This window comes from Nyctibius grandis, chromosome 2 (genome assembly GCF_013368605.1).
Source record: "Nyctibius grandis isolate bNycGra1 chromosome 2, bNycGra1.pri, whole genome shotgun sequence".
Taxonomy (NCBI): domain Eukaryota; kingdom Metazoa; phylum Chordata; class Aves; order Nyctibiiformes; family Nyctibiidae; genus Nyctibius; species Nyctibius grandis.
This window is the reverse complement of record NC_090659.1, coordinates 79,339,485-79,367,341: the sequence shown is the minus strand read 5'-3', so window position 1 is coordinate 79,367,341 and position 27,857 is coordinate 79,339,485. Positions and strand designations below refer to the sequence as shown.

The window sequence follows — 27,857 nt, the reverse complement described above, 5'->3', positions numbered from 1 at the left end:
TGGTCCCAAGGAAAAGATACTATCCGGCCTCTGCAGGACTTATCTCTTCCTTCAGCCAGAGCTGTAAATCACAACAATTAAGGCACAGCAGGGGTATTGTTCTGCTCCCAAGGCCCTTATCTCTTGCCAGACTTGCAGGCCTCTGTAGTACACATACCCTCCTCCAGCCAGAGTTGTCAAACAAGTTGTTTAAGGCATACAAACTCTGTCACACAGGAACTTCGTGAAAGTCAACAGAGGGAAATGCAAAGCTATACACTGGGAAGAAATAAGCCCATGCACCAGTACACACTGGGGATCCACCAGCTGGAAAGCAATTTGCAGAGAAGGACGGGGAGGTCTTTTTGGACACCACATTGACCACAGGCCACTAATGTGTCCTTGTGGCAAAGAAGGCCAACAACATCTTGGGCTACATTAATGGGATCTTGGCCAGCACATCTCAGGAGGCGGTCTTTCCCCTCTATTCAGTCGAGTCAAGACATATCTGGAGTGCTGGGTCCAGTTCTGGGCTCCACAGTGCAAGGGAGACATGGACATACTGGAGTGAGCACCGCAGGGGCGACCAACCTGGCCATGGGTTGGAGCATGTGGCATATGAGGAGAAACTACGAGACTTGGCACTGTTTGCCTTCAAGAGAAACAGATTATTGCTGCATGAAACTACCTCATGGGAGAGCATGGAGATCTTTGAAGCTGTTGTTTGAAGCTGGCCCTGATTTGAGTAGAAGGATGGGCTAGAGGTAGATGTCCCTTCCAATCCAATTTACTCTTTTTTCCTGTGATTCCGGTATATCAAGCCAAAGACAGAGAGAGAACCCATGCATGCAGAGCTACCCCCACCTACATGGAGAAAGGAGAAACAGTCTTCCCCTCATCTCATTTCCTCTCCTCTACAACGCTGGACCTGTGGGCAGGAAGGAGAGCTGATAAATATGAGTTGACAAACACAATTTGATAAACACAAGTTATGGCAAGAGCATCAAGAGGGCAGCAAGATGGAAGTTGCCCCTTTTTTTTCCCTGCAAAGATAATGTGAAAAAGGAAGGTGACAGTCCTGAAACAATCAGCTTCAGAGGAGGCGTTGTAAGCAGCAAAAGAAAAGTGGCCTCAAGGCCTGTACAAAGATATGAGGCTTCCCTGGCTTCTTAGCAAGCATTTTTGGTTAAACATGATTCTGGAGAAAAAAAAAATGGGGGAAAAAAACCCTAAGAGGAACAAAATACTATTTTCCAGCTGGTGAAATTATGTGGGAGAAATTTGTCAAGAAAAGTCACTCAGTTCCATCATACGTATTTTGCTGCACTCATTAAAATGAGCTTTCTTTCCAGGTCAGTTGGAAGAGAGCAGTTAGAAAAGGATGTCATCTTGGGGCACCCTATGCAGCCACATGACAAAAGGACTGACGCCTAGTTCTTATCCACTGTAAATAAGTAAATAACACACAAAAGTAAGTAACGGGTAACTCCACTAAGTGGTATAAAGGAATGAAGGTCCTTAATGTACTGCTGGGAGACAGGAAGTAAAAGTATTTTGGACATCAACATAGTAATATATTGTTTCTATAAGAGCAAATATAAAGACAACTTTTCTATTTACAGAGTTTTTAAATTGACTTTTATGCTAGTCAGGATCCACATTTGCAGTGGTCAAAGCCATAACTCAAACACATACAAACATGTTCAACCTCGTTTTAAACTATCTCTATCTGGTAGCAAAATCCACCCAGCAACTGAGAAAAACATTCAGGTGGTTTAGCCTGTGCTGAACTCCAAGTGTCTTCTGCTTTGCTCTAGGCCCTGCCCAAATGAGACATTTAAAGTTAGCTTGAGGTATGTCTACAAGATCAGCAATCACAGCAAGAGATGCAGTGAAATACAGCCCCACTCAGCTCCATGCATAAGATATTACCCTTTAAAAGACATCCGTTGCAAACAGATGTTATCTCCACATGCACTCCACCTCTGGATTTTACTACTTCATAGAGTTCAGAGCTTCAGATCACAGCCAGAGCCAAAACACAGAGTTTTCAAATCAAGTTATCACAGCAAGACTTTTGGCATTATTAACATTTCATGGCACTCAGGAAGAGAGACATAGATACTGTTTTAAGTAAGGAAACCGGAAAGAAAAAAAAAGTTTTCTCTCTTTATCAGTACACAATCTTTTAGTGTTGTCTTTACAACTTTTTATCTGGCATATTTTAGTCCTGTCCAGAGGGAAGGGAAACAGAGAGAAACAGAATGGCCGAAATATGAGGATATTTTGTGTAAAACATCAAAGTCTTACAAAGAGCAATGGTGTATTCAGTGATGCGTTCTACAGCAATATAGCCACAGAAATTGCAGTGGTCTATCTTCAACCAAAATGAACAGAAATATGCCCAGGAACATAAGATAAATACGATCTGCAGAATTTTCTACTAATCCTTGTGTTAGAACAGCTGAAATTAACAAAAAATTGCTATCTATACCGATTAATGAAACCATAGTGATCTACTCTGTAATCCCCCAAATTTCTTATCAGAATATGACTCATGTATGGCTGGACTACAAGGCAAGGCCACCTTCACTTGATGGCCTGTCTCAATAGTTGGCAGATATTGTTCCTAGCTAATCTGTTTTATGATTTATATTGCTAAGAAGAAATTTATTCATTTGTTAGCCACAAATCTAAAAGATGTTCACACCTCCGAGCCTGAACAGCACAACTAGCAGTACACTACCAGTATAACAAATCACACTTGATAGTCTTATACATCGTAATGTAGTTACTAATGGAGTTTCCCTATTTCCAATTTGCAGTCAACCAGCTTCAGACTGTGTGACAGTAGGGATGACTGTATGACAGGAACATGCTTAAGTCATGTAATGTTTTTTTCTGTCCCCCAGCAACTCATCTTCCTCCTATCTTTATGGCAAGTTATCCTTCATAAACCAAAGATTAAGAGGATCCCTTAGAAAAGGGACATGTATTCTGTGAAGTGACTATCTGTAGGCACTGCAGATACAGAGGAAGCTATTTATGGAAGGTTACATTTGTAAGACCTCTTACACTGCAATGGCACACGCACCCAGTCACCTCCTGGAGATGCTTAGGTCTTTGCACTGTTAAGTGGTTGCAGAAGCTGTGTAGAGACATCTTTGAGTTTAATGTTGGTTTTGCCATTTTGACATAGACAAAGGATGACCTCAGGGAGCCTCCAGAGAGGATTGCTACCCTACCTATGCTGCACTTGGCTCTGAGGAGAAGGGAATAAGCCCACACTGGAGGGTTAGCATAGAATGGGCCAAGTAAGGAGATGGAAATGCTGTAAAGAACATAAAGTTTGTCCTGCAGGCTTGCAGAAGACTGCAATAACATGACACGCAACAAAAAAAAAAAGATTGGGAAGGCCACCTGCGACAATTTCTACTAGTTGTATGACCTAGATTTACTGAGCCTTCCGACCCTGTTGTAGTAGGTGGCACTGATACAGAAATATGATGACAGAGGTAAGAAAATGCATCTATTCATGAGCACACAGGATACCAGGAAGCTCAAGTGGAAAAGCTTTCAGAGCTTTGGTCTCTGCCTAAATTCACGTCAAGGATACATGAAGAAACGTCACCTACTACATGGGGAGAGTCCGCTTAGTATCAAACAAAATAGTCCTAATCCTACATAGAAGCAACAGAGAAAACAGGAGAAAATATGTGGGGTATTCTCAAAGAGCCTAGTAGTGCCATCTAAATGCGTGGATTAGCACTGGTCAGAAAACTGGACCAGTTGTTGGATTGTTCTCATCTTTCTTTGAAAAACCTTTTAAAAATACCTTTCTCCTCCCCAAAACCTTCAGGAATTTTAGGCACAGAGGGTTCTTTAAAATAAAATAGAAATGTTTTCCATGGGAAGTATACATTTTTCATTAAAGTTTTATCCAATAACAATTGTCTCTTGAAAGTGCCTGCAATTTTCACAGAAAAAAATGCAAGTGGATTTGTTTGAATTGCTGTTGCTTTGCATCCAATTTTCAAATCCCATGTATTTTCACACTCTCTAGGTTTGGGACTGGTGTCTTATCTCTGGATCCCAAAAGTACACATCCCAGGGGCAGAACTGCTGCCTAATACTTTTTCTAAGTAGCAAAACTCCAGAATCCACACACCTGGAACAGCTGGATCATAAACAGTCTGCAAGATTTCATTCCTGGGACCACTGCAACATATCCCTTTAGTCCTTGGTGGCATGGAAAAGAAAATAAAAATATATTTTGCAAATGTGATCTCTGTCAGTGTGCAGGCACACACCTTATTATTCATAAGCACCAAAATTATAACTCCCTGACTTATGGTCCCCACGCCAGCATGCAGGCAGCAATGCCCTGTGACATTGCTCCTGGCAACGAACAATTTAAAAAATAAAACATTTATCTGCTGTGCTACTGCCCAGACTGACAGGCAGAGCGAAGTGCAATGTCACTAGCATTGTGGTCGCTTGATCAGCATTGCTGCCCATGGGGCCAGTCAGGGTCGATGGCCATTGCATTAATGTTTAGCATATTGGCGATAAATATTACAATATATATTGTCCATGACACTTGGAGCTGTGCTGTGATATATAGATGTGCTCAGGTGGACAAAACACATGAAGTTAATCCTGCCTATAAAATAGAGTTACAAAAAGTAAAGAAAAGAGTCTGGAAACTATACCTCATATGTATAGTTTTATATCTACCATCTAAGTGCCCATGTGAGAAACCACAGAGTCATGTAACAAATGCAAGTTATTATTCACATCTGACTGCTTTTCTTGAATTCTGGTCACTAATCCATCTTCCCTGGCATTACCTCTTAATGTTTCAAACTCTGCCCAGCTTTCAACAAATGGTTTAAGAACAAGTTTTCCAGCTCCCCCTTCAAATGTGGGCTTTATTCCATATAATTACATATTCCTCAGCTCTGGGATGAGTAATATTTAGTTCTGGAACAGTTGCAGGTATAAAATCCAACACAGTACAACTCATCAGGCTGCAAATGTCCCACCAGAAAACCAGGAATCAGAATTAGAAATGATCTAAACCTTTTTTTTTTTTTTTTTTGATCTTCCCGGTGCTATATTTTAGGTATAAGCTAAAGAATATAAAAAATCAGGTTCTATTCTGCATGGAAAAACTAGCATCATTTAAATAATTATTAGAAAGTCTTTGAAACCTGTTTGGCTGGATACCTCCAAAACAGCTGACTTCTGGGAGCTGAGTGGTATAGTAAATTCAAGGTCATTCTGTTCATATCCTTCTCCTGTCACTCTTTTCCTCAGCATCTGCCTCAGGTTGTGATTAGAGACAGCAGGAGAGATTTCTAGACTGACCCAAACAGCAGTGTCTAAGACTCAGAATGTATATTCTCTTGAACACTGGTAAAATTGCTTTGCTGTAAAGTGTCTGAACATAGAGGGAAGAATAACCCAGCAACTACTCTGGAGGGCAGAGGCCTCTTTTAAGCTCCTAGTCCTTTCTGCCAACCCCCTGGAGACAGCTTGGCTGTATAAGTCATTTAAGCGGGCCCTGGAGATTTATATTTGTGCACCTGCATCACTCCCAGGGAACACAGGATACATATGCCTGGAGTACACATATGCAGCACTCCTTTGGGATGAGCTGGATAGCAGATTCCAGCTTGGCCAGCCTAAAAAATTTAGATTTTATCTCACCATCCTATAAAAAAAATATAAACCGGGGCAGGTGCAGGAGAGGAGGGAGAGGAAGGGACAGGGTTTCACTCCTAACTTACAATCCAGTCAGCCACCTTTGTGAGAATACCACCACAGCAATACTGCACAGCAGCTTGCCAGAAAACACAGCGAGCTGCGGATTTGGGAAGGGCTCATTTTGCTGGTCAGGCTGCTGGGAGGTCTCCCACCTCCTCCGCTCAGAGGGCAACGTTGTTCCTCGCTTTGCCCTGCTCCTCCCTCCCAGAGTAATTTCACGGGGCCCGTGTGTGCTGTAAAGTCAATAAAGCAGGCGGGCTGGCAAGGTCAGGTAACCAGAGGTATACACAAACAGAGCTGGTTGATGACTCCTTTGCTCCATGTTTTTCAAAAAGTCAGCGGAAGCCGGTTAAAATAAAGCTGACATGATGGTGAAATAGTGATTATCCTGTTTTCTGCCAGCATTCCTGGAAATACAGCTCATAAAACATACTGAATCATATAAAAGCCTTCAAGGATTCACCCCAGGGGGATGGGAGGCCTCCTGGTCTACCTCAACACTAGAGCGTTGCCCCAGTGGTGCAAGCCCAGCTACTACCCCATCCCCCTTCGAATCTAGTTTAAAGCTCTCTGAATGAGCCCTGCTAATTCCTGTCCCAGAACCCTTTTGCCCCTACGACATAAACCTTTCCCATGTATTCCCATGTATTCCCATGTATTCCCATGTATTCCCTTGTGGTCTGGATGATCGGGTAGTGAGGTGGATTGTGAACTGGCTGAAGGAAAGAAGCCAGAGAGTGGTGGTCAATGGGACAGAGTCCAGTTGGAGGTCTGTGTCTAGCGGAGTCCCTCAAGGGTCGGTACTGGGACCAGTACTATTCAATATATTCATTAATGACTTGGATGAGGGAATAGAGTGCACTGTCAGCAAGTTCGCTGATGACACAAAACTGGGAGGAGTGGCTGACACACCAGAAGGCTACGCAGCCATTCAGAGAGACCTGGACAGGCTGGAGAGTTGGGCGGGGAGAAATTTAATGAAATATAATAAGGGCAAGTGTAGAGTCCTGCATCTGGGCAAGAACAACCCCATGTACCAGTACAAGTTGGGGGCAGACCTGTTGGAGAACAGCGTAGGGGAAAGGGACCTGGGGGTCCTAGTGGACAGCAGGATGACCATGAGCCAGCAGTGTGCCCTTGTGGCCAAGAAGGCCAATGGCATCCTGGGGTGTATTAGAAGGGGTGTGGTCAGCAGGTCGAGAGAGGTTCTCCTCCCCCTCTACTCTGCCCTGGTGAGGCCGCATCTGGAATATTGTGTCCAGTTCTGGGCCCCTCAGTTCAAGAAGGACAGGGAACTGCTAGAGAGAGTCCAGCGCAGAGCCGCGAAGATGATTAAGGGAGTGGAATATCTCCCTTATGAGGAGAGGCTGAGGGAGCTGGATCTCTTTAGCTTAGAGAAGAGGAGACTGAGGGGTGACCTCATTCGTGTTTATAAATATGTAAAGGGCAAGTGTCATGAGGATGGAGCCAGGCTCTTCTCAGTGACATCCCTTGACAGGACAAGGGGCAATGGGTGCAAGCTGGAACACAGGAGGTTCCGCATAAATAGGAGGAAAAACTTCTTTACGGTGAGGGTGACTGAACACTGGAACAGGCTGCCCAGAGAGGTTGTGGAGTCTCCTTCTCTGGAGACATTCAAAACCCGCCTGGACGCGTTCCTGTGTGATATGGTCTAGGTAATCCTGCTCTGGCAGGGGGATTGGACTAGATGATCTTTTGAGGTCCCTTCCAATCCCTAACATTCTGTGATTCTGTGATTCAGCAAGAGATGGGGAAATTAATCTTTTCTTCATTGGTGTCTATTTTTGCTGTAATGATGAAACCATACTCCTTCAGTTCTTCTGAAAGTTAGAGACTTTTATTCAAAGAGGACCTGACTCTGCAATCCAGTCACGTTGAGTAACGTTTCAAAGGGATTTCGCCATGACAGCTTGCACAAAAATATATTGTTTTCCCACGAATCAGGCCAGCAGAACGGGTCTTTCAGCTTTTTGTCACTGCTGTTGTAATTTTCAAGCTGGCAATCAGGAGCAATATGAAGTGTCAAGTAAAATATTTTGTATCCCTTATTCAAAAGTATTCTAGAAACTATGTGCCACGCCAGCTTAGGGGGTCCATTTATTAGAGTAAGAAAAATGTTACAATAACATACTGTATTTCTACTAAAAAAAAACAAATGCAGGGCACTCCGCTGTTAGATTGCTCTGGAAGCAGAAAGCTGAGAGGTTGCACAGTGCAAAACTGCCAAAATAATTCTTTTCAAAATCCATTTCCTACTGCTAACACCTCCACACCCCTGCCCCTCCAAAAAAATAGAGCTAATTGCATAAAGGGCTCCTCTTTGAAGGTCAGGTGGAGATGCAATCTGATGTTCCCTGATAGTCCTTTTAAGAACTGTTGTTGTAAGTAAGAAAGCTTTCTCCTTAGCTCTTTTTAAAGACTAAATAACATTACACTCTAAAAGCATGTCACGGTTTAAAGCTGGGCCGGCTATTAAACCGATGGCAGATGCTCTCTATTAACCCTCCCCCCCCCTCCCCTGAAGGGAAAGGGAAAGAGAAAAGGGAGAGAGACTTATGGGTTGGAAAGTTAAAACAGTTTTAATAAACTATAATAATGAAAAAGAGTATAATAATAATAATGGAAATTATTAAATATATACAAATATATACAAAACCAAGACCGAGCTCCCCCGAGGTCGGCCGCATCACCCCCGGCACTGCAGGGCAGGCTCAGGCTGCGCCCAGTGATGGTCCGAGAGCTGGATTCAGGACTGCACGGATCGGGATCGGGGGCAGCAGGAAAACGGACAGAGTCCTCTTCGGACACAGGCCACAGCAGAAGGGGCGAGACCCTCGTGATCCCCCCGCTTTATACTGAGAATGACGTGTATGGGATGGAATACGTCTTTGGTCAATTTTGGGTCACCTGCCCTGTCCGCTCCTCCCTGCAGGTGCGACCCCCCCTGTGGCTCTTCACTCGTAATCAGTGAGGAATTTAGCAGTGACCTTGGTTTCTCTAAGAATAAGCACAGCAAGAGCTTTTCTGCATAACATTCCTGCCGGTGCCTCAGTGATAACTATAAACTTTGAGCATTATCAGTCCTGGAAGCAGACACTGTCTTCAAAACATGCAGTTAGTTTCAGAAAGTGCAGTTACTTAGCAGAAATTTAGCTGAAAGTAAAAATCACTGAAAGGAAAATTGGTCTGTTTTAAGCCAAAGCAGGACAAAGCAGAAACAACCTTTACACAGATGTTCTGAATGTGGGTTATTTCTTCTAAAAGCACCCCATAAACCACACTACCTTTTCTCGTGGTGTTCAAGGAGGCATCTCAGAGGCCACCTCTTTCAAAAGGGAATTAGGAAGATTTTGGTTGGTTTTAACCAGGGCAGTGGTGGCGGCAGTAGGAGTACCACACTTGGGTTGCGAGGGGGAAGATTGCAGGGTTCTGAGATGATAGAAATAGTCCAGAGGAGGGCCATGAAGATGATCAGAGGGCTGGAGCACCTCTCCTATGAAGACAGGCTGAGAGAGTTGGAGTTGTTCAACCTGGAGAAGAGAAGGCTCCGGGGAGACCTTAGAGCAGCCTCTAGTACCTGAAGGGGGCCTACAGGAAAGCGGGAGAGGGGCTTTTTACAAGGGCATGTACTGACAGGATGCGGGGGAACGGTTTTAAACTGAAAGAGGGCAGATTTAGATTAGATATTAGGAAGAAATTCTTTCCTGTGAGAGTGGTGAGACAATGGCACAGGTTGCCCAGAGAAGTTGTGGATGGCCCCTCCTTGGCAGTGTTTAAGGTCAGGCTGGATGAGGCTTTGAGCAACCTGGTCTAGTGGATGGTGTCCCTGCCTGTGGCAGGGGGGTTGGAACTAGATGATCTTTAAGGTCCCTTCCAACCCAAACCGTTCTATGATTCTATGACTGCGGCAAAGGAGAGAGCATTGCTGCTCTGCTAAGCACTCCTGGGAAGGCCAAATTTATGTCTGCTCCCCTCAGTCCCACAGGGCGGGGGAATAAAAATTTCAAAGCACAGTACAGCGATAAGAGCATTTTTTCAGACGACATATTTCCTTATGTGCTCTGCAGCATCTAGCTCTGTCTTCTTTAATGTCATTGGTGTTTGTGGCTATAAAATTACTCATCACGAGCCTTTTAATGCAAGATAGACTTTTCTACAAAATCAGTAATAGTCACTGTTCACCTCATAAATACGTGAAGCAACTGATATTTTATGGTTTAATCCATGCCTCATCAAGCATTAATATGTTCCTTGTAAACACATATTCTTTATTTGGTTAGGACAATAACAGTGCCACGTGCCAGACTTACCATTAAATCTCAGTTCCTCTATTTGTAATGGGCTGTAACAGATGTTTTATCCTCAAAGAATATCCTTCATTCCATTTTCTGTGCTGAACACCCCAAAAATCCTACATTATTGATCTGTACCCGTTTTCCCTCATTGCCTTTCAAATTACCACACAGAAAGCTCTTTGCTGCAGACACATGAATAGCTGTTGGGAGGTGAGTGATTTATATCCTGGCACAAGAATGACTGAGAATCACAGCAACTATTTGAAATGTAGCCAGTGGGGAAAAAAAGAAAAAAAAAAACAAACCCAACCCCCCTGCACCAGAGCCATTTCAAGAGCTGGATGTGCCACCCCTGCTCAGGGCAGTCACCAGGTCAGCAAAGCCCCATGTCCTCATGCCAAGAGCGGGCTTGGGCTAGGCTTGAAGAAGTGCAGGCCCAGGGAGGGTTTTAATGGCCGCATTGATTCTCCACGTAAATGCCATCTTAGCCATGGGTGTGCTTCGTTGAAGGGGGGCTTCAGGAAACGCTTGCCATCCATCAGTCACATGGAAATGCTTGACCGATTGCCAGAGCTGAGGGCAGGTCATGAGCTCTCTGCAACTGTCTCTTCTTTTTTACCTTGTTTTACATACTATGAAGTAAGACCAGAAGAAACTAAATTAATTGCGGTTCAGCTAGTTTCATTTCATTCAGTTCTTTCAAGAACAACCACATCAAATCTTCCAGAAACTACTGTGTTCAGCTCAGCCAGGGGTCTAATAAACATATGTTCTCTTCTAACAGCCTACCAACAAGATGGATAAATCAGCCAGCAACTTTAAATCTGGCACAAGCTCCTAACCTGTTCACAAAAAACCTTGTGTAGCTTGGCTTTGAGCACAGTTCACTTCCAATCTGCTTTCCAGAGAGCTGGTCTGGAATTGAAAGCACAAGACTATAAAAACTTGTCTCTAATACACATAAGCCACCAAATCATTTGGCATACACCACCCTGTCTGTACATACCTGTGCTGTACATCTCCATGTGGGTGAGACAAAGCTAAAATGTGCTGTCAGGCAGGGAAGAGGTCTCTTTCTGTGCTTTTATTAGGTTTCATTGAATAAAGCTTCAACTGCAATTGAGAAGCTGGAACTCCAATAAAAATGACTACTATCAGAAATCAAGCAAATAGATATTTCCCTAATAGTATTAGTGGGATTTATCTCAGCAGAATAAGCCTGCAATACATATAATCAAAGATACACAGAGAACGCCTGTTGATAAACTGCACTGTAATTTTATTTAATGTTTTCTTACAAAATTGTGGGTTTCTACCTGCAGTATTTTGATTAAGGGGTATATGCATTTACTAAAAGCAACATCACATTTCATGTCTAGACAGCTTTGTGGACATCAGGTGAGATGTTTCTCTTTTGTATGTTTTTATGATTCAGGAAAAAATCTGTGTTTACTCTATTAGTGCTTTCAGCCAAGATGCTAATTGATTTTCAGTGGTTACTCAGTTCATTTTCTGATTCCTTCTTTGACTGTACAGACCCAAACAACAATATTTGTTCTACTCTAGGTGATTTACAGATAAAAATCTTATTAACCTTTTTGTCAAACTCATTTTCCTCTGAATATATGTCATGCTGATTTTACTACGGATTCATATTAAATGAATTTACATTCTGCATAGAAACTATAGGCTCTTAATCACGTTCTCTTGATACTTAGATGAATTATACACTACACAGGATAATTGCATCCTATGTGATATGCAGTATTACATATTGCAATATGTAATTACATGTTGTGATGTGTAATTTTTCAATAATGAGCTAAATATACGCCACTGCGAGACTGCTAAAAAAGCCAGTGTATTGGATAGAGTGTTCTCAGTTCCTGGGTAAGGCGCAGGATCTGGAAGGTCACAGCTGTAGTTTGGAAATCCATTTAGGTGCAGCTTAGTCCTAGTTGTCAGGGCCCAGGTTAGATTCTTGCTTGCTTTGGTTAGCAAGATAGCTTGCTTTGGTTGCCAGATTTTTGGGCCACCCCGAGACCAATTCCTCTAGCCTGTCTGTGGGTAACCCATCCATGAGGTCCCTAGGGACACCTTTCTGCTGCCCCAGAGACCATAAGGTGTTTCGCCTATTTGGTATGTTCCTCCTACTAGGAGATCTAGGGGGAGGGAGCCTTGTGCTGCTGCCAGGGGATTTTATCTCAGTACTCCACAAGCTCTTTGATTCCCATCTCGCTGACGAGGTATTAACTGGGCCATATTTCCGCCCATAGTTAATTAATTCCTGGGCGACCTCCCCCCATGTCCACACTTTTTGTCCCAGGGTATAGCGATCTGGGGTTACAGCTCTGGTTAAAGCAGCTGTCACCCATGCACTCTGAGGGGTATTTCTGATAGTGCCTTGTAACTGAATTCCTAAGGGTTTCAATGAATCAGGCAAACCTCTAACCAGGGGAGTCATCCTCTCAGGATCTACCGGTATCATCATTGGGGATTCCTGCCTAAACTTCAATTCCCGATCATACATCATCTGCAAACAGGCCGCCTTTTGCACATTCTCCACAAGCCGATCCACCGAGCCTGTAAGCGCAAGAGGATCTCCCCTTTCCGAGGGATTTAAACCTCCAGCCCAATAAGTTGCTCGCTGGGTGAGAGACCAAGGGACTCCATGATCACCAGTAGTCAAGAACACTCCAGGTCCCCAATATCCCTCAGCTTCTCTTTCACTCAACATAATATGATCTCCACCAGTTAACGACACTCTCCACACATACTCTGTCTCAGAATCCTTTGGATTGCGCGAATATTCTTTTTTCAACTGAGCCAATTCAGTTGCTGTACACAGCACCTCCTTAGTGACCATTCTAGGGTTATTGTCCTCACTATGCTCATAAGCATATTCCACCTTGACCAGCAGTCGAAGGGGTTGCAGAGGACCCTGCGGTAAATCATATGGCCTCCTCGCTTCCTCTAGTTCTCCATTGGGGTACAAACCATTCCTTTTGTGACAGTCACCATGGGACAGGGCTGCATCAGTTCCCTGTTGACGATTCCGTCCCCCCTTGCAGTCACAAACAAGTAACTTTTCTACCAAAGCCTCCTGCAAACACCTTACATTCTCTTGTTCGTTCCCTACTTCATTTTGCAGAGTTTTAACCTGTTCCTCCAATTCCCAGTTTTTTTTCTTTAAATCTGCCACCTCCTCCTGCAACGACTGCACCAAAAGCTTTAGTGCCTGTGGCGTCTGTGCCAGGTCTTCTAGTTCCCCATTTCTAGTTTCAACAGCCGCAGCCAGACTCGCACCCAAGACGGCGCAAATCGGGGCTTCCCCCTTCCCAGACCGACATCTCAAGGCCTTAAGCAGGACGCGGATTCGGTCGGTGACCGCCTGCAAATGGCACCAAATCTTGTGCACCCACTCGGTACCGGGTATCGAGGGCCGTGCCTCACACCCCTCCAAAAAGTCAAACGATACATCAGTCTCCTCCATGCTGAGCGCGCGGCTCTCGGCAACAAAAGGAAAAAAAATCGGCAGCGGTTTTCCAATACACAAACGGTTTCACTACAAACCCCCAATTCACACGTGAGCTTCCAAAAATTCCTAATGCACAACCAGGTTTCACACAAGATCCTCGTTACTAAGCAATTTTTCCACACAGAATTCAGAAGCACAAGTTACAAAGTTCTGATAAAGTTCTGGTCTACAAACACAACAAGCGGGGGGGGTGGGTAAAATCGTCTCAGGGAGGTGGCACGTGAATCTTCACAAGGCTCTGGTTAAACAGGGATTTTTGTCACACAACCCCCACCCCAACCGTCCCTGAGAGGCACACACAGAAACCACAACTCCACACACAAGAACTCCGACCCCATACGTCCCTGAGAGGTGAACACGTAACACAGACACGTGCACAGATCAGGCCAATCCGGGGTACACGGGAGAAACGAGGCAAAGTTAAAGCAGACGAGAAGTGCGCAAGCCGGAGTGAGAGCAGGCGAAGGGCGCGAGCCGAAGGTTAAAGCGGGCTGGAGGGCGGCACTGTCGCTTTAAGGGATCCTGCCGACTGCGCCATTAACGTCAGGGCCCGGGTTAGATTGTGGGCTCTGAGAAGGTTCTTTGCGATCCCAGAGAGTGACATTAAGACACAAACGAGGTCAGATGTTGCCACTCAGACCGCTCTGTTGAACGAGAGGGCAGAGAGAAAACGAAGCGATAGGAAAGGTAGGAAGTGAGAGGAGAAAACTAAGGAGGAGAGCGGAGAGAGCAGCAGGGTTAGTCCCCACCACGGACCCAGCGGTGTTCCGTCAGTCCTCATTGATTCTCGGCAGTTGGAGGTGGGCGCGCGCGTGGTGGGGCAAAACGGCCTCTTTTATAGCGAATTTTTGCAGAGTCCTGCTGACGTGGGGCCCCCAGTCACAGTTCGCACCACTCACAGTCCCGAGGGCAGGACAGGTCCGGTTCCCGCGCCGTAGGATTGGCCCATTGCCAGGCTGTCGCCCAATATCCCGGGTGGGTCTCTCCAGAGGAGGTGGAGGGCTGCAGGGCGGAGACGTCACTCACCCCTAGTCAGCGACTAACTTCTTGCCTGAGAAAATGTCGTACATGATTGCAAACTTTGAGGCATTCGTCTGCCATTTTGTGGTCCCCCACACTAGTCACTGAGTACATGCTCCTGACACCACTGTCAGGCCATCTCTGCCTCATGTTGCTCATGTTGCTCATCTCCCTGTGCCAACCTTCCCACTCACTACATGCAAAAAATGTTCCCATCTACTCTTTTTCTAAAGAGGTCTTAATTTTCTTTATCCTCCTTCTAACCATAAATCAGTTTCCTGTCTTCACATTGACCACAGCATCTCCAGCTTGAGATGTTGCTGATAAAATAATTTGAGATGCATCTATCTGATTTTCATGGAGGAAATGAAATGAGCAAAACTTGCTTCTGAATTCAGATTTGGGGCCAGCTGAGACCGAGTTTGTCCTGATTTGATTCCAGTTCAAGTTCCATGAAACACTGTGAGTTTAGACAGATTATTATCCCATTCTTTATTCAGGTAAACACTTAAAATAATTTGTTAAATTATAACAATAAAATTTGTTGTTAGGGAGGAAAGAAAAGAGAAACCAGAAGCCACTGTGGGTACTTTCTGAACAAGCAACATTTGGAAACCCTTAGAATAAACCATATATTCAGTGAACGCAATTCAGGAAATCAGTTGTATCAAAGGCTGCTTTATGGTGTTGGGCACTGAAATTATGGCCCTGTTAAAATCAATGATCGTTTTGCCATTAACTTCAAGTGGGCTGGGATTTCATCTTTTTGGTCTTGGGACTGGAGACAGAGGCTTGCTGGAGGAAATAGGGCCAGGGAAATGCCACCACAAAAACAATACAGGAAAGGAACTGTACATAAGCAGAGCTGCATCAGGTGACAACTCGAACACCTAGTCTGGATAGGTTCAGGCGCTGACAACAAGTGCACAAATGGCAGGGAAAATAAAAGCACAATTTTGCTCTGATTTTTCATTATATCTTAATAGCACCTCAGTATAGAAAACAAGAGTAACGATTTTTTAGTACAAGACCAGAGCCTCTCACTTTCTGCTAAAGTAGCCGAGAATGAGAATTTCCATCTTGTTGCTCTACTGAGGCATACAGGAAGAATTGTCGTTTGTGATGTGGACCAGCTGTTAGAGCAAAGCCATTTGTGTAAACATGGCACTGTCTCTCTTTTGCCTACGCAGCCAAAAGGCTGTTCATCTTTCCATTTCTTTCGGTGATCTAACTGGGGACCAGTCCAAAAAATGAGCTGTGTACCACTGTCTTCTACCCATCCAAATGCCAGAATATATTATAAACATTAGCAAGATATTATAAACATTAGCAAGTCCCGTTAGGGCAAAATATGCTTAGAAATCATCACAGGCAGAGATGGGGAAAGCTTAGCAACTTCTACTTCCAGTTCTGTGCTCAGTTCCCCAAACCAAACTTCCTCTGGTAAACACGAATGGTCTCCAAGTATTGGCGTTTACAGCCTAGATTCATTCAGAAGCTTTGCAAGTCTGAAAAGGAAAATTGCTGTGGTAGAAAGTTCAAAAGGTATGCTTGACTGCAAGGGAACCTTCGTAACTTACATTTTTTCCCATTTTAAGAAAGAAAGGAGAGAAGAATAGCCATCATAAACTGGGAAATAAAATGAGAGGTCAACATCCATCACCTGTGTCTGAGAGAGGAGAACCCTTGGCCAAAGGAGAGACAGCCTTGCAGGAGAGACATCTCAAGGAAGCTGCGGTGAGACAAGTGGGAGAGCAGAGCTTGGCCTAGAAAAGAATCTCTGGAGAGCTCAGCATAGTAACAAAAACAAACACACATGATGTCTAAAAAATGTCTGGTATGATGGCATCTGAACTATGTGTCTAAAGAGGACAGAAAGTGCAAAAATGCAAACAAAAAGGGTGCTATTCTGTTAGGTGTGGTGTTCCTTTAAACTTTAATGCATCTCAAAACCAGCATTTCTTACAGTTTCTTCTAGTCATTAGCACCAGATGCCAGGAATGCAAATGAGCAGCTGCCCTTCCCAGCCCCTATTTTGGATTTTACATAGTTGAGAGAATCTTTAGACCTTAGAACATATTTATTCTTTGATTTCTTTTGCTAAAACAGCCTGCAGCCTGGGTAAACACTGAAGAGGGCATAGAGCCAAGTGGTTTGTCTACATAGGCAGCTTTTTGTTTCTCCAGCCTTCATTCAGATTTACAGCTGAGCAGTTATAAGCAGTGGATGCACCCTGGAGAATTGCTTTCAATCCATGCAAACAAAGCTGAAATCTGTTAAGTCTCCTTCTCGCATCCAGATTCAACCAGTTCAATTGTCCGTATATAACTCAGAGATGATCCGGGTAACCAATTGAACAGTCTGTTAAAAGCACTCCCCACCATCCCAGTCCCACGAGGTCCAGGTCTGATCTCAGACCAGTTTATGCTAGCACAGGCTTTTTTAGCACTAGCAAAGTTTCTTCCGATTTATATCAATATATAACAATTTGAAACAGACTGACCTAGGGCCAAGGTGTTGGTACTCGGTCGAAGGTTCATGTCTGTACCTTATGGTTTAAAAGACCTTCATTTAGCATCAAAGTGCTTAAAATTTGCTTTTCTGTTAAGCGTGTTGGTCTTTCCACTCGTAGGACTAATGAAATATAGATTAATAGTTAATCTAACGGCTAATCCAATGGCTAGAACATGTGATGGAGATGATTGACGAATCACTGGTTCAGAGACCATCTCAGATAAATAGTTTGTTGTACCATGCCTCACCTGTCACATTGGCTTGAGCTCACACTGAACCCCTAACCACACTCATAACTCCTGTCTGTTTGATAACGCTCTGCCCCAAGTCTGGAGTGAGGTGAGAGAACCCATAAATACTGAAGTACACCTAAATATGCAACCCACATTATCTGAATAGCCTCTACTTGTCCTGCAGACAACTTTATAATGGAGGGTAATCAAATATAAACAAGATAATTGGCATTTTCTAACTTTCACTTTCTTGATTTTAGTAATTTAAATCATTTTAGTGAAATATTACTGTTTGGTTTTATGCGCAACAGTTCTATATTTGTAGAGCTTGCTTTTATGCAGCACTTCTGTGAAGTCCACAGGAGGGCTGAGTAACTATCCTTTCCAGTGGGATAATGCTCCTGTTTTAGCTTTATTGAGACTGCAAATAGGACTCAACTGATTATCAAAAGCTGAATTTTGCCCAGCCTGTACCCTGAGTCAATATATGTCTACATTTAGATGGATGAATGAAACGTACTTGCAGTAGATCTATTTATTTTGGTTCAGTTTTAACAGCAGATTACAGTCTGAAGCTACTCAGAATTTAGAGGAAGAGCCAGTGGTGAGGGGTTCATGGATGATATATAGCTGAGATCGTAAACCTGTAAGTATCTGCCACCTCTACCTGTGTGACACATAGCACTAGTCAGTCTGTAAATACTGAAGACAAATGTATTGACACTGTCTAAAGTGAGGTGAAGCAGGGAAGGGTAGCACAATACAGGTATGTTTAGGTTCTCAAGTTGTATATAAGCATGTGTGCCTAAATATACACCTCTCTTGTTTCAGTTTTGGGAGACTAGGCTTCATATCACTACACAGAAGTTTGCAGATAACAGAGAATACAAGAAAGAGGAGAATTTACACCTCATTTAATAAATACATATATATCATATATATGTGCACATGATATATATAAAAATATGGTCTTATGACTACTTTTGATCCAAACTAGCTTAAAATAATAAAAAGGTCTGCATTTTAAATGGAAAACTTTGTTTTATATGATCCTATTCATTCTCTCTATGAAGGCATAGCTGGTTATCTTTTCAGCTTACACAGTATGGTTGATAAACTTTTAAGCATGGTGTAATAAGTGAAGGCCTAACACTGGAAAAATTGTAGGAACGGGGGAGGGAAAGAAGGCCAATTTAAGTTAACTCAAATATTATTTGTATAATAGATTTTCAGCTGAAGTAAACTAATCCTTAGCATCAGCAGTATAATGACTCTACTTCCCTAAGGCTTTGTTTCTTGGAGTCTCTAAACAAAAAGCTACAGTGTCATTTTCTTCCTGCTGCCCTGAGTAATGTTAGAACCACAAACAGCTGATTACAGGATCCTACAGAGCAAAATGATTGAGGCAAATGTGACAAACCTAGGATAGGTCTCCATGAGATATATACCAGAGGGATAGTGCTCCATCATGTCTGGTTTAAGCTTGAATCCATATTAAGGAAGAAAATTAAATTTTTTATTCATCGAATTCTTCCTAGTAGGTTATGCCTTTTGACAGACAAATAATCTTATTTTATCCCCTTCTACACTACAATTGATCTACAAATAAGGAGATATCCAATGTTTAGCATAGTTTATAAGCTTACACTTTTTAGCACAACTTTCTAGTAACCATTTTTGCCACTTTTCCTCTGGGGGCTTGGGTTTTGGTCACAGTAATTGACTCTTTTTGTCTCAGTAGGTACATCCACAGTGCATTTAAAGCAAAGGTCCAAGACCAGCCTCAACCTCAGATTCCCCTTCAAATCCAATGCTCACATGAGAAAATTTGTTCTTGGGCTACACCTTTGCACTAGCTCAAACACAGAGCTGCTTGCACTGGCAATGGGCTGAGTGTAGCATCTCTCATCAGCCAGCCATGTGCTGGCAACAAGATCACATCCTCATGAGTCTCCTTCCAGAAAGGTACCTGCACTGCCTGACACAGGGGCACCAGGAGCTGCTCATTGGCAGAGCATGTAGGCAGCAAGAGTCAGGGAATGTCAGGCTTTAGCTCACTGCTCAGCTCTGGCTTTTAGGGCAGCAGCGTAGGTATAGCTAGTCTCAGTACCTCCTTTTCCCCACTGCACTAATAAATTTAGTAGTATAGCTATACTGTTGCAATGAAGCATCAACATGCAGAAAGCACTGGCTGAGATCCCAAAGCACGACAGGTGGCTTAGTACTGCAGATGGGAGCATATAGCATAGTGCTTTACACCATGGGATGTATAGCTCCTGGACTGGAGCTGAGGCTGTTCTTCAGTTTGGACAGAACAGGCTGGTGTCTGCTCTGGTCCATGCACACACAGGACTGCTGTATCACCTCTCTCCGGTGGGGCTGCAGAAAGCAGCTCCTTCCACTCTTTGCTCAGCCACTGAAAGGGAAGCAAAGAAGCCTTTGAAATTATTGGTTAGCACCAGAACTACTAACAACAGCTTTAAAATTCTTGCCAAAGATGTTTTTTTCATGCTTGGGGATGTACATTTAACAGAAGGGAGGGGAACAAAGAGGACACGAAAAAAATGAAAGAAGATGGGTCTTTTTTTCCTTCCAAGAAACAGTGAAAGTAATTATTTCTCAGGTTGCTCATCAGCTCAGGATTGCATCACTTAAACTAAAATGTTTCTAAATAAATATAAACTAGGGTCAACTATGAACACTCTTAGATTTTTTTTTTATTAGACGAATAAAGGCAGACAGATAACAAAACCAACCAGAACATGAAGTGAGCAAGAGCTGCTAAATGCATCTTCTGATGTTTCATTTTTTTAATTTATTTTATTTTTGCTTTGATGAAGTTGGGCTCCATTTTGCAAAGGTGTTGTAGTAAAGAGGGCACAATATTAGTATATCTGCTGACTCTGTAGAAACAGTTTTTTCCTCTTGGTGAATTTTTCAGAGGGAGAAAGAGCTGAACCCACTTTTTATTGGCTATCAAAAAAATTATTCATTGTCTTCCAAAAAATAACATTTGGTAACATTGTCTAGGTGAAACAGTACCAAAGCAGGACACAAAAGAGACCTCTTCTACTCATCTGCTGTGTGCCTGTGAAACAAGTCATACCATCTCTTCATTCCTTAGTTTCCCCAGTAGCCTAATTTTTAAAGTGTTTGAAAATGCATTGATGAAATACGTCCACTTTGTCTTTACTGTAAGAATCCACCGAAGACAACCAGGTTGGACAAATGTCACTCGTCGAAAAATTTGCCGGTCATGCACTTAAAGAAAAAAGATCAGTGCTGATATGCAAACAAAAAAGAGTACGGTCTATCTTTCAAATCTCAGGTTGAGATTGTAATTTTGGCAGCTGGGAAACCCAAACAAACACATTTGCCTTGAAAACTAATGAGACAAAATAATGGATTGCTCTTGTGCTACTCGTACTATTGCTTCTCACAGTAAAAGCATATTTTGGGCCATAGGACATGATGAATTATACCTACCTCATGTTATAGCAGAAAAACACCAAATATTATATGAATGCACAGAGTGGTACAAGATGCTATCACACACCTCAGTTCAGGAAGCTAAAAAAAAGTAATGTTGTTCTCCACTGTGTCCTTTGTTTTGCCTATATTTAGCATCAGCTCTGACTTCTCACTTCTATGAAAGTGAGTGAAAACACGTTTCTAGATGGACCTTAGGCAAAGACTTAAAGAAAACCTCTGCACTTTCATCCTGAAGACTCCATCCAGCTGACACAGGTGCTCAACTTTAGGCTGCTCCTTCCTCTCCATCCCCTCTCACAAATGAGCCCTTCAAGGGTTCGTTCCTGCCTCTCTCCATGGAGCATTTAACGTACAACCTGCACCTGGCCATGCACACCCCATTGCCGGGGGACCTGAGAGATGAGGGGCTCTGGTGGTGGGAGGAAGAGCAAGAAGCCAGCATCATAGGGGGCTGTTTCCATTTCTCTCTTTTGCATGAGAAATGTCTCTGACTCTTTATTTCTACTGCCCCTAAAAGACCTACTCCCAATGAGCTGAAACTCTTGACCAGCATCTCCACCTCCCCATGGCACATATTTACTCATGGCTCTCCAAGCAATCTCCTCAGATCCCTGCCCTCATCCATCAAAGGATTATACCCTCTACCTGTTCCCACTCTAGTGCTGCTTCTGTGTCCTGAGCTGGAAGCACTCAGCAGAGACACTGCTGGTGCTGAGTGGTGGGATGTGCCATCAGGGGTAAGGTTTTGATGTAGCTGAAGCTGTGGGAGCTCTTGTCACCTCATCTGAGCCCTAAAGATGGTTCCAACAAGCAAGTTAAAGCTCTGGTGCCCCTGTGAGCTCAGTGTTTCTTCAGCAGCTGAGCTGGTTGCAGTTTCACAGGCTGTGCACACCAGCATTACTGGGAGACTCACACTGTCCCCTTCTGTCCTCCTCTCCATGCCCCGAGCCCCTAATTCCCACAGCCATGCTGGCTCTCCTGAGTCCAGCACAAATATCTGTGTGGCCAAACAATGAATCAGATGGGGGAAATGATCCAGACCAAATTCCAAGTGTGATTTTGGGATACAGCTGAGTTGATCCAAGTGCCTGCTGCATGGCTAGTCCTGACTCTCCCCATCCAAGGCACACAGTCCATCCTCCTCTGCTGGGCTGCCATGTCTCTAGGTGAAGGGATCTAAACTAGCAGGAAAATATTCCTTTTGTTATTTTAGTAGTTACTTTGCTGCCAGATGAGCTCCGTGAACCGTCACGCCGCAAGATCAGCAAAGCTGTCTGTGCTGGTGCAAGGGGATGGGAAGCTGGGAAAAAGCAAGATCTCTCTCTGTGGCAGCAGCTGGCGGTGCCGTTCATCAGCACACCAATAATGGCACCCCGCACCCAGCCACCACACATGCTCCTTAACCTTACTCTGGAGCATCCTTCTCCTTGTCTACACTACACGGCGCCAGCAGAAAGGATGGGCGCAGTGCAGGAGTGAGCAGGTGGGGATGGGAGAGAGGGACTGCTTCTCCCAGGGGCTCTCTTAGTTACACCAGCAGAGGTGTTTGTGAAATGGTGGGCTCAGAAATCAGCACTACTGAGTATTTCTAATCAAGAAACTTTCTCTTATATTTCTTTTTTTCTTGGGAAGTGTTAGATTGTTGAATACTGGACTGTCCTCTATGATTTTAAATGATGAGGTTTTAATTATTAATATGTGTCAGTTTGTACTTATCTTTTATAGGAGATATAGCTGCTTTTTGGAGATCAAAATAACTGTTCTTTAAAGTAGTTAATTTATAACAACAAAGCCTAAAAATCTGGAACAAAAATTTCTAAATGGCCCAGTCCCATTTTTTTTTTTTTTCTTTCAAATTGTTCCCTCTCCCCACCCAGGTTTTAATCATTTCATCCTCATTAAGGCTAGGAAAAGCCTCACAGATTCTCTTTCAGACATGAAAATTGCTTCCTATGCACCTCTGACTCTGAAGCAACATCAGCAATAGCTAGTGTCTCCTTGGACTGTGACCCCCTGTGCCAGGGTGGGCTACGTTAGAAGTGACCACCAGTGAAGGGAGCAGAAGGAGCATGAGCTACACACTTTGGAATCACCAGAGCCCCTGCAAGGTTGCCTACAACCTTCACCACATCTCGGAGAATGCAAGTATTCTGGGACCTGAATCTCTAGGTAATTTTTTTAGCAGGAGTCTCTCCTCCACTGGGAGAACTATGAAAAGGAATATCCGTGAGTGAGAACTTAAAGAAATGTATTTATCCCTTGTTTAAAAAAGATGAAGTGCTGCAGGGACGTGTTGGTCTCTAGTGGGCACTTCCAAGCTGCGGCAAGTTTTCTTTGTAGTTAGGTAGTTGGCAACAGATCATCTACTGCTGTAATAATATGACTCTGAAGTATGATCTCTGATGCTGGCTTGGAGTTCATAGAACAAAATCCTTGCTTAGTTATTATTGCACTCTCTATAGGCCTTAAACACGGCTGAGAACTGCCTTCTCAGGCACGGGTCTCCTGGCAAGCTAACAATACTTGCTATTCCTTGTGCTCATGAGGAAGGAGCCATTTATATAAAAGCTGATCACCATCAAAAGTGGGTAGAGAATTATTTCCATATAGTCAGGGCTGGTTGTCTGAGAAATCAGTGGGATATTTTAAACTGTATTTGAAGTTCCTACTGCTTAAAATTAGACTGGAAATTCATTGGAGAAATACTTAGATGGTATGACAGACCAGGTGAGATAAGAGGTATTTCTTTTATCTCTGACTTAAATCCTTTTACAGTTCCTTACATGAGCATCACCTTCAAGGTGATGGAGTGAGGGAAAATGTTCCTGTTTGTAATAGCTGAAGACTGGGAAGTTGAGGCAAATAAAAGATTTGCCCGAGTGCCTCAGGGGCACAGATACACACAATGGAAGAAAGCTTAACACACTATTATATAAAGGAGCGAAAAGCTATAAATACTGGGTAATCAGGTTTTCACTTTTATGGCTCTACATGTCTATCCTTTCCTTGGACACAGGACTGAATTATTTAAAGACAAGCACTGGACAAAATCATAAAGCTCCAAGTGCTTTCAATTGCCTCTCAGTCCCTGACTGATAATAAAAACAAAACAAAAAGACAAAACCGAAAGGAGAGACAGAAAAAAAAATCTTGCTAGACATGAAGTGCAGCCTTAGACTAGCCCATCAAGTGCTGAATTATGATTGGCATGTCATAGGAATTTTTTTTTAATAGGAAAAGCGTGTTTGATAGGCTAGACTTGTGTTAGAGAGTGCTAATAAACACTAATAGCCTGAGTCATGAAGGCCTGTGGGTGGACATCTCTCCTGATCAGACCCAGAACTGCTTTAACAAACTATTCAGAAAGAAACTATGGAAAAGGAGGCACACATGGCTGAAACACTTCTGGCCAGCTTTCGGGGTTTATCCGCTGAGTATCAGCATCGGTACAGCTCACTGTCAGCACCTGATGTGCTGCATTTGCAAGCAGAGAAGAGAATCAGGACTCCAGCAACACCCTGAACCACAAGAAAGTTGATGCTAATCCATGGGAAAAGAATTTTCAGACTCAGAAGGGTGAACACTTGTGCTGTTTGTTAATGTCCTCCTTGCAAACTAAAGCACACCTTTGCTTGCCTCTTCCCACAAACTTCTGAGTAATTAAAAATTAGGATTTGTGAGTGGGTAAAATTTCCTGATTTCATTCATTCCTGTTCCTGAGCGCTGTCAGTCAGAAACAATAGCTGCAATATTTGGAAAACCCAAATAAAATAGTGTTTCAAACACAGCAAAATTATTTTCTTTTGTCTTTCTTGGTCATGCAAAGTATTGAAAAGGAAGGTGGAGCATCAAGCCCTGCAAGGCACAAGCTAAATATTCACTATGCAACAGGAAGAAAAATTCTCTAAATAAGAAGATATACACCTTCCTTCACCCACTCTGAGTAGCTCCTGGCATTTTAACTCTTCACAAGCTAGACCTTCTCATCCATTTTCACTGCTCAGTGTAACAATTTAGTGAAAAGGAAACTTTCCTCTTTGGTTGTAGCTAGATCCTGTGTCCTCAACGAGCTGCTGCTGCCCTCTTTTCCTTCCCCTGCTGTCTGTGCTGCAAGCAGTGCACGAAACAGCCACAGCCAAACGTCCACTAAAATCTCTTCACTTAGGATAACCTGGCAACTGTTGAAAGTGGGACATACAGATGGAAACAGCTACCACAGCCACATTCATAGAAAATCAGGTCATAGGGATTCAGAATAGGATTCACCAGCCATCTCAGTTTGCCCAGGTCCCATAAGGTCATTTTACAGACAGCAGGGAGTGCAGGCATTACATCTAACCTAGCTAGACAGCTGCATTAGAGTGACATGAATCATCTTCTGAGGATTCCTACTCCTTTTTGTAAAAGGAGCTTTGGGGTGACTAGCTCAGGGTTTTGGTGCTATGTTAGATGCTCAGCTTACAGCAGATGAATCCGTAAGAGTTCATAGAAAGTCTTCTCCAAGTTCCCCCTCAGATCACAGAATATCTTTAATATCTGGTACCAAGCTTTAGGCCTAGAGTAGAAGACTGCAAACACAGCTATAATGAGCCATGGACAAAACCAGGAGAGCTCAAGAATATCAGAAGTGGTCTAGATCCCTACAATAAAAGAGCATGTGTTAAAAAGAAAACTCACAGAAGTTTTTAAAAAGTTGTCCAAGCTCCCGTGTTATGGTCACAAATACCCTCCAGCAGTGCCTGCCAGTATCACCTGGAGGAAAACTCTTTTGGTGGCCACGTAGAGAACAGCTTCACCTGGGGTAAGACATACTGCAGGCATTCAGCAGACAATAATCTGACATCCTTTAGTATCAGCACATACCTCCTGACTTATGTTCTCTCTGTCTGAAGGGTGTGGACTTGCTTAGGGCCAATGCCAGTGCTCCAACAAGGGGAGAGAAACAGGCCAAGTCAAAGCAGAGGAGCTGGCCAGCTGACAGTGGCTACAAGAGCTTCATGATGTGGCCCTACTCTGCCAGGTGCCTGGAAACATGAAATGTATTTCATATTTCATATTTCCTCACTACAAGAAAGACATTGAGGTGCTGGAGAGAGTCCAAAGAAGGGCAATGAAGCTGGTGAAGGGTCTAGAGGGTATATCTTATGAGGAGTGGCTGAGGGAACTGGAGTTGTTTAGCCTGGAGAAAAGGAGGCTGAGGGGAGACCTTATCACTCTCTACAACTACCTGAAAGGAGGTTGTAGCGCGGCAGGTTTTAGTCTCTTCTCCCAGGTAACAACCAATATGACAAGACGAAACGGCCTCAAGTTGCGCTGGGGAGGTTTAGATTGGATATCAGGAAAAAATTCTTCACTGAAAGGGTTATCAAGCATTGGAACAGGCTGCCCAGGGAAGTGGTTGAGTCACCGTCCCTGGAGGTATTTAAAAGACGAGTATATGTCGTGCTTATGGATATTGTTTAGTGGGGGATGTGGTGGTGTGAGGTTAACAGTTGGACTCGATCTTAAAGGTCCTTTCCAACCAAACTGATTCTATGATTCTATGTTTCAACACATTTCAATGTATTTCAACAGCGGTATGGTCTTCCAGTCTTTATCTACATTTTATAACATATAAACACAGTTTGCTCTCCTTTAGGAGGAAAAATGTTCAACCTACCAGCAAGAGCCATACAGAAATGTAAGTCTGAACAGTATTCAGCAAGCTGGCTTTGAACTTTCTTCAAGTGACCGAAATAAAGACATACTGGCCATTCTCTGCACTGTTCCTCCCTTAACCAGTTGTTTCTCTGGGGAAAGGACCAGGGTTTGCAACGCAGAGCATCACACACACTGCTCGCTTTCCTGAGACCCTGCTGTTTGCAACAGACCGATTCATCATGAGTAGCTGCACTTTGCGGCATATGCATGCCTGCCATGAAGATTAAGCCTAAATAAAAAGAAGTATAGATTCTCTGTCTCAGAGACGCTCCCCCACTCCTGTTGGTAATGAACTGTTGTTATAAAGAAGGACTCTCTTTCCTTCTGAAAAGAGGATGTTTTGCCTTTGAACTGCACCATCTGTGCCTGTATGTACTCAAGACATTTCCAGACGAATTTCACACAGCTTTCCATCCTTCAGGTGCCAGAAGACGCAGGAGCCCAACCTACTGGCATGTCTTTCTCTCTCTTTCTCTCTCTCTTTCTCTTCTGCCACTTCAGTGACACAAGTAATACACTGGGCTACACTCGGCATGTCATTCATCAGTTTAAAGTCTACCATGGGCCATTCCTACCATGGGCCAGATATTTAACAGTGCTCAGTAGTGATGGTAAGTCCTGAAAAGCTACCTCGTAATAAATTGCAAGTTTGTCTTGGCAAGTAGAGAGCTGTTTTATTGCTTACGACAAAAGATTCCCTAAGGCTGGATATGTAATAGGTTCCCAGTTCCTCCTTCTGCTTGTATTTCTTACATATTCCATGCAGCTTGCGCTGCTAAAGCAGTTATGATACAAGGAAAGATTTCTGTTTTGTTTAGTTTTAATGGGGAATGTCTCAGAGTACTGAGTGACTCAGCTAATGCGGCCTTTGAAAACATACTGCCACAGCAAGACACTTGGAGATAGGGGGATTTCTTCGTTTCCTTCCCCTCCCACCCACTTTCTCATTGTTTATAATTTCTCTGGCAGATGAGCTGAAAATCAAAATCTTACTGCTGGAGGGGATATACTGTACATCTGTGTCCAAGTTCAGAAATTATTGAGATCATATTGTTTGTGGATCTACAAAGACATTCCCTTGTTCTAAGAAAGACTAATACCAGTTCTGTCTTGTTCCTGCTGTACATAGTTGTAATATTGCTGTTTATATTTCCTTTATTACTTTTGAAAATTATTGCACTTCATCTTGATCATCAAATTGGTACGACACACAACACCATATAGCTGCTTAATTATGCATGTGAGTGTTCAGTTTATCAAAACTATACTTTTTATGTGCAAGTCTCTAGTAAGACA

The 27,857-nt window shown here is 43.3% G+C and overlaps 1 protein-coding gene across 1 annotated transcript; it reads right to left on the bottom strand.

Moving 5' to 3' along the window:
• Positions 1 to 12,018: 12,018 nt before the first annotated feature.
• Positions 12,019 to 13,557, bottom strand: LOC137660444 (uncharacterized). The gene has a single exon (XM_068395309.1). The coding sequence runs from the start codon at positions 13,555 to 13,557 to the stop codon at positions 12,019 to 12,021; it is 1,539 nt and encodes a 512-aa protein (XP_068251410.1).
• Positions 13,558 to 27,857: the final 14,300 nt, after the last annotated feature.

Excerpts from the sequence above, each read along its gene's own strand:
- LOC137660444 (XM_068395309.1), bottom strand. The coding sequence starts at position 13,557 with ATGGAGGAGACTGATGTATCGTTTGACTTTTTGGAGGGGTGTGAGGCA.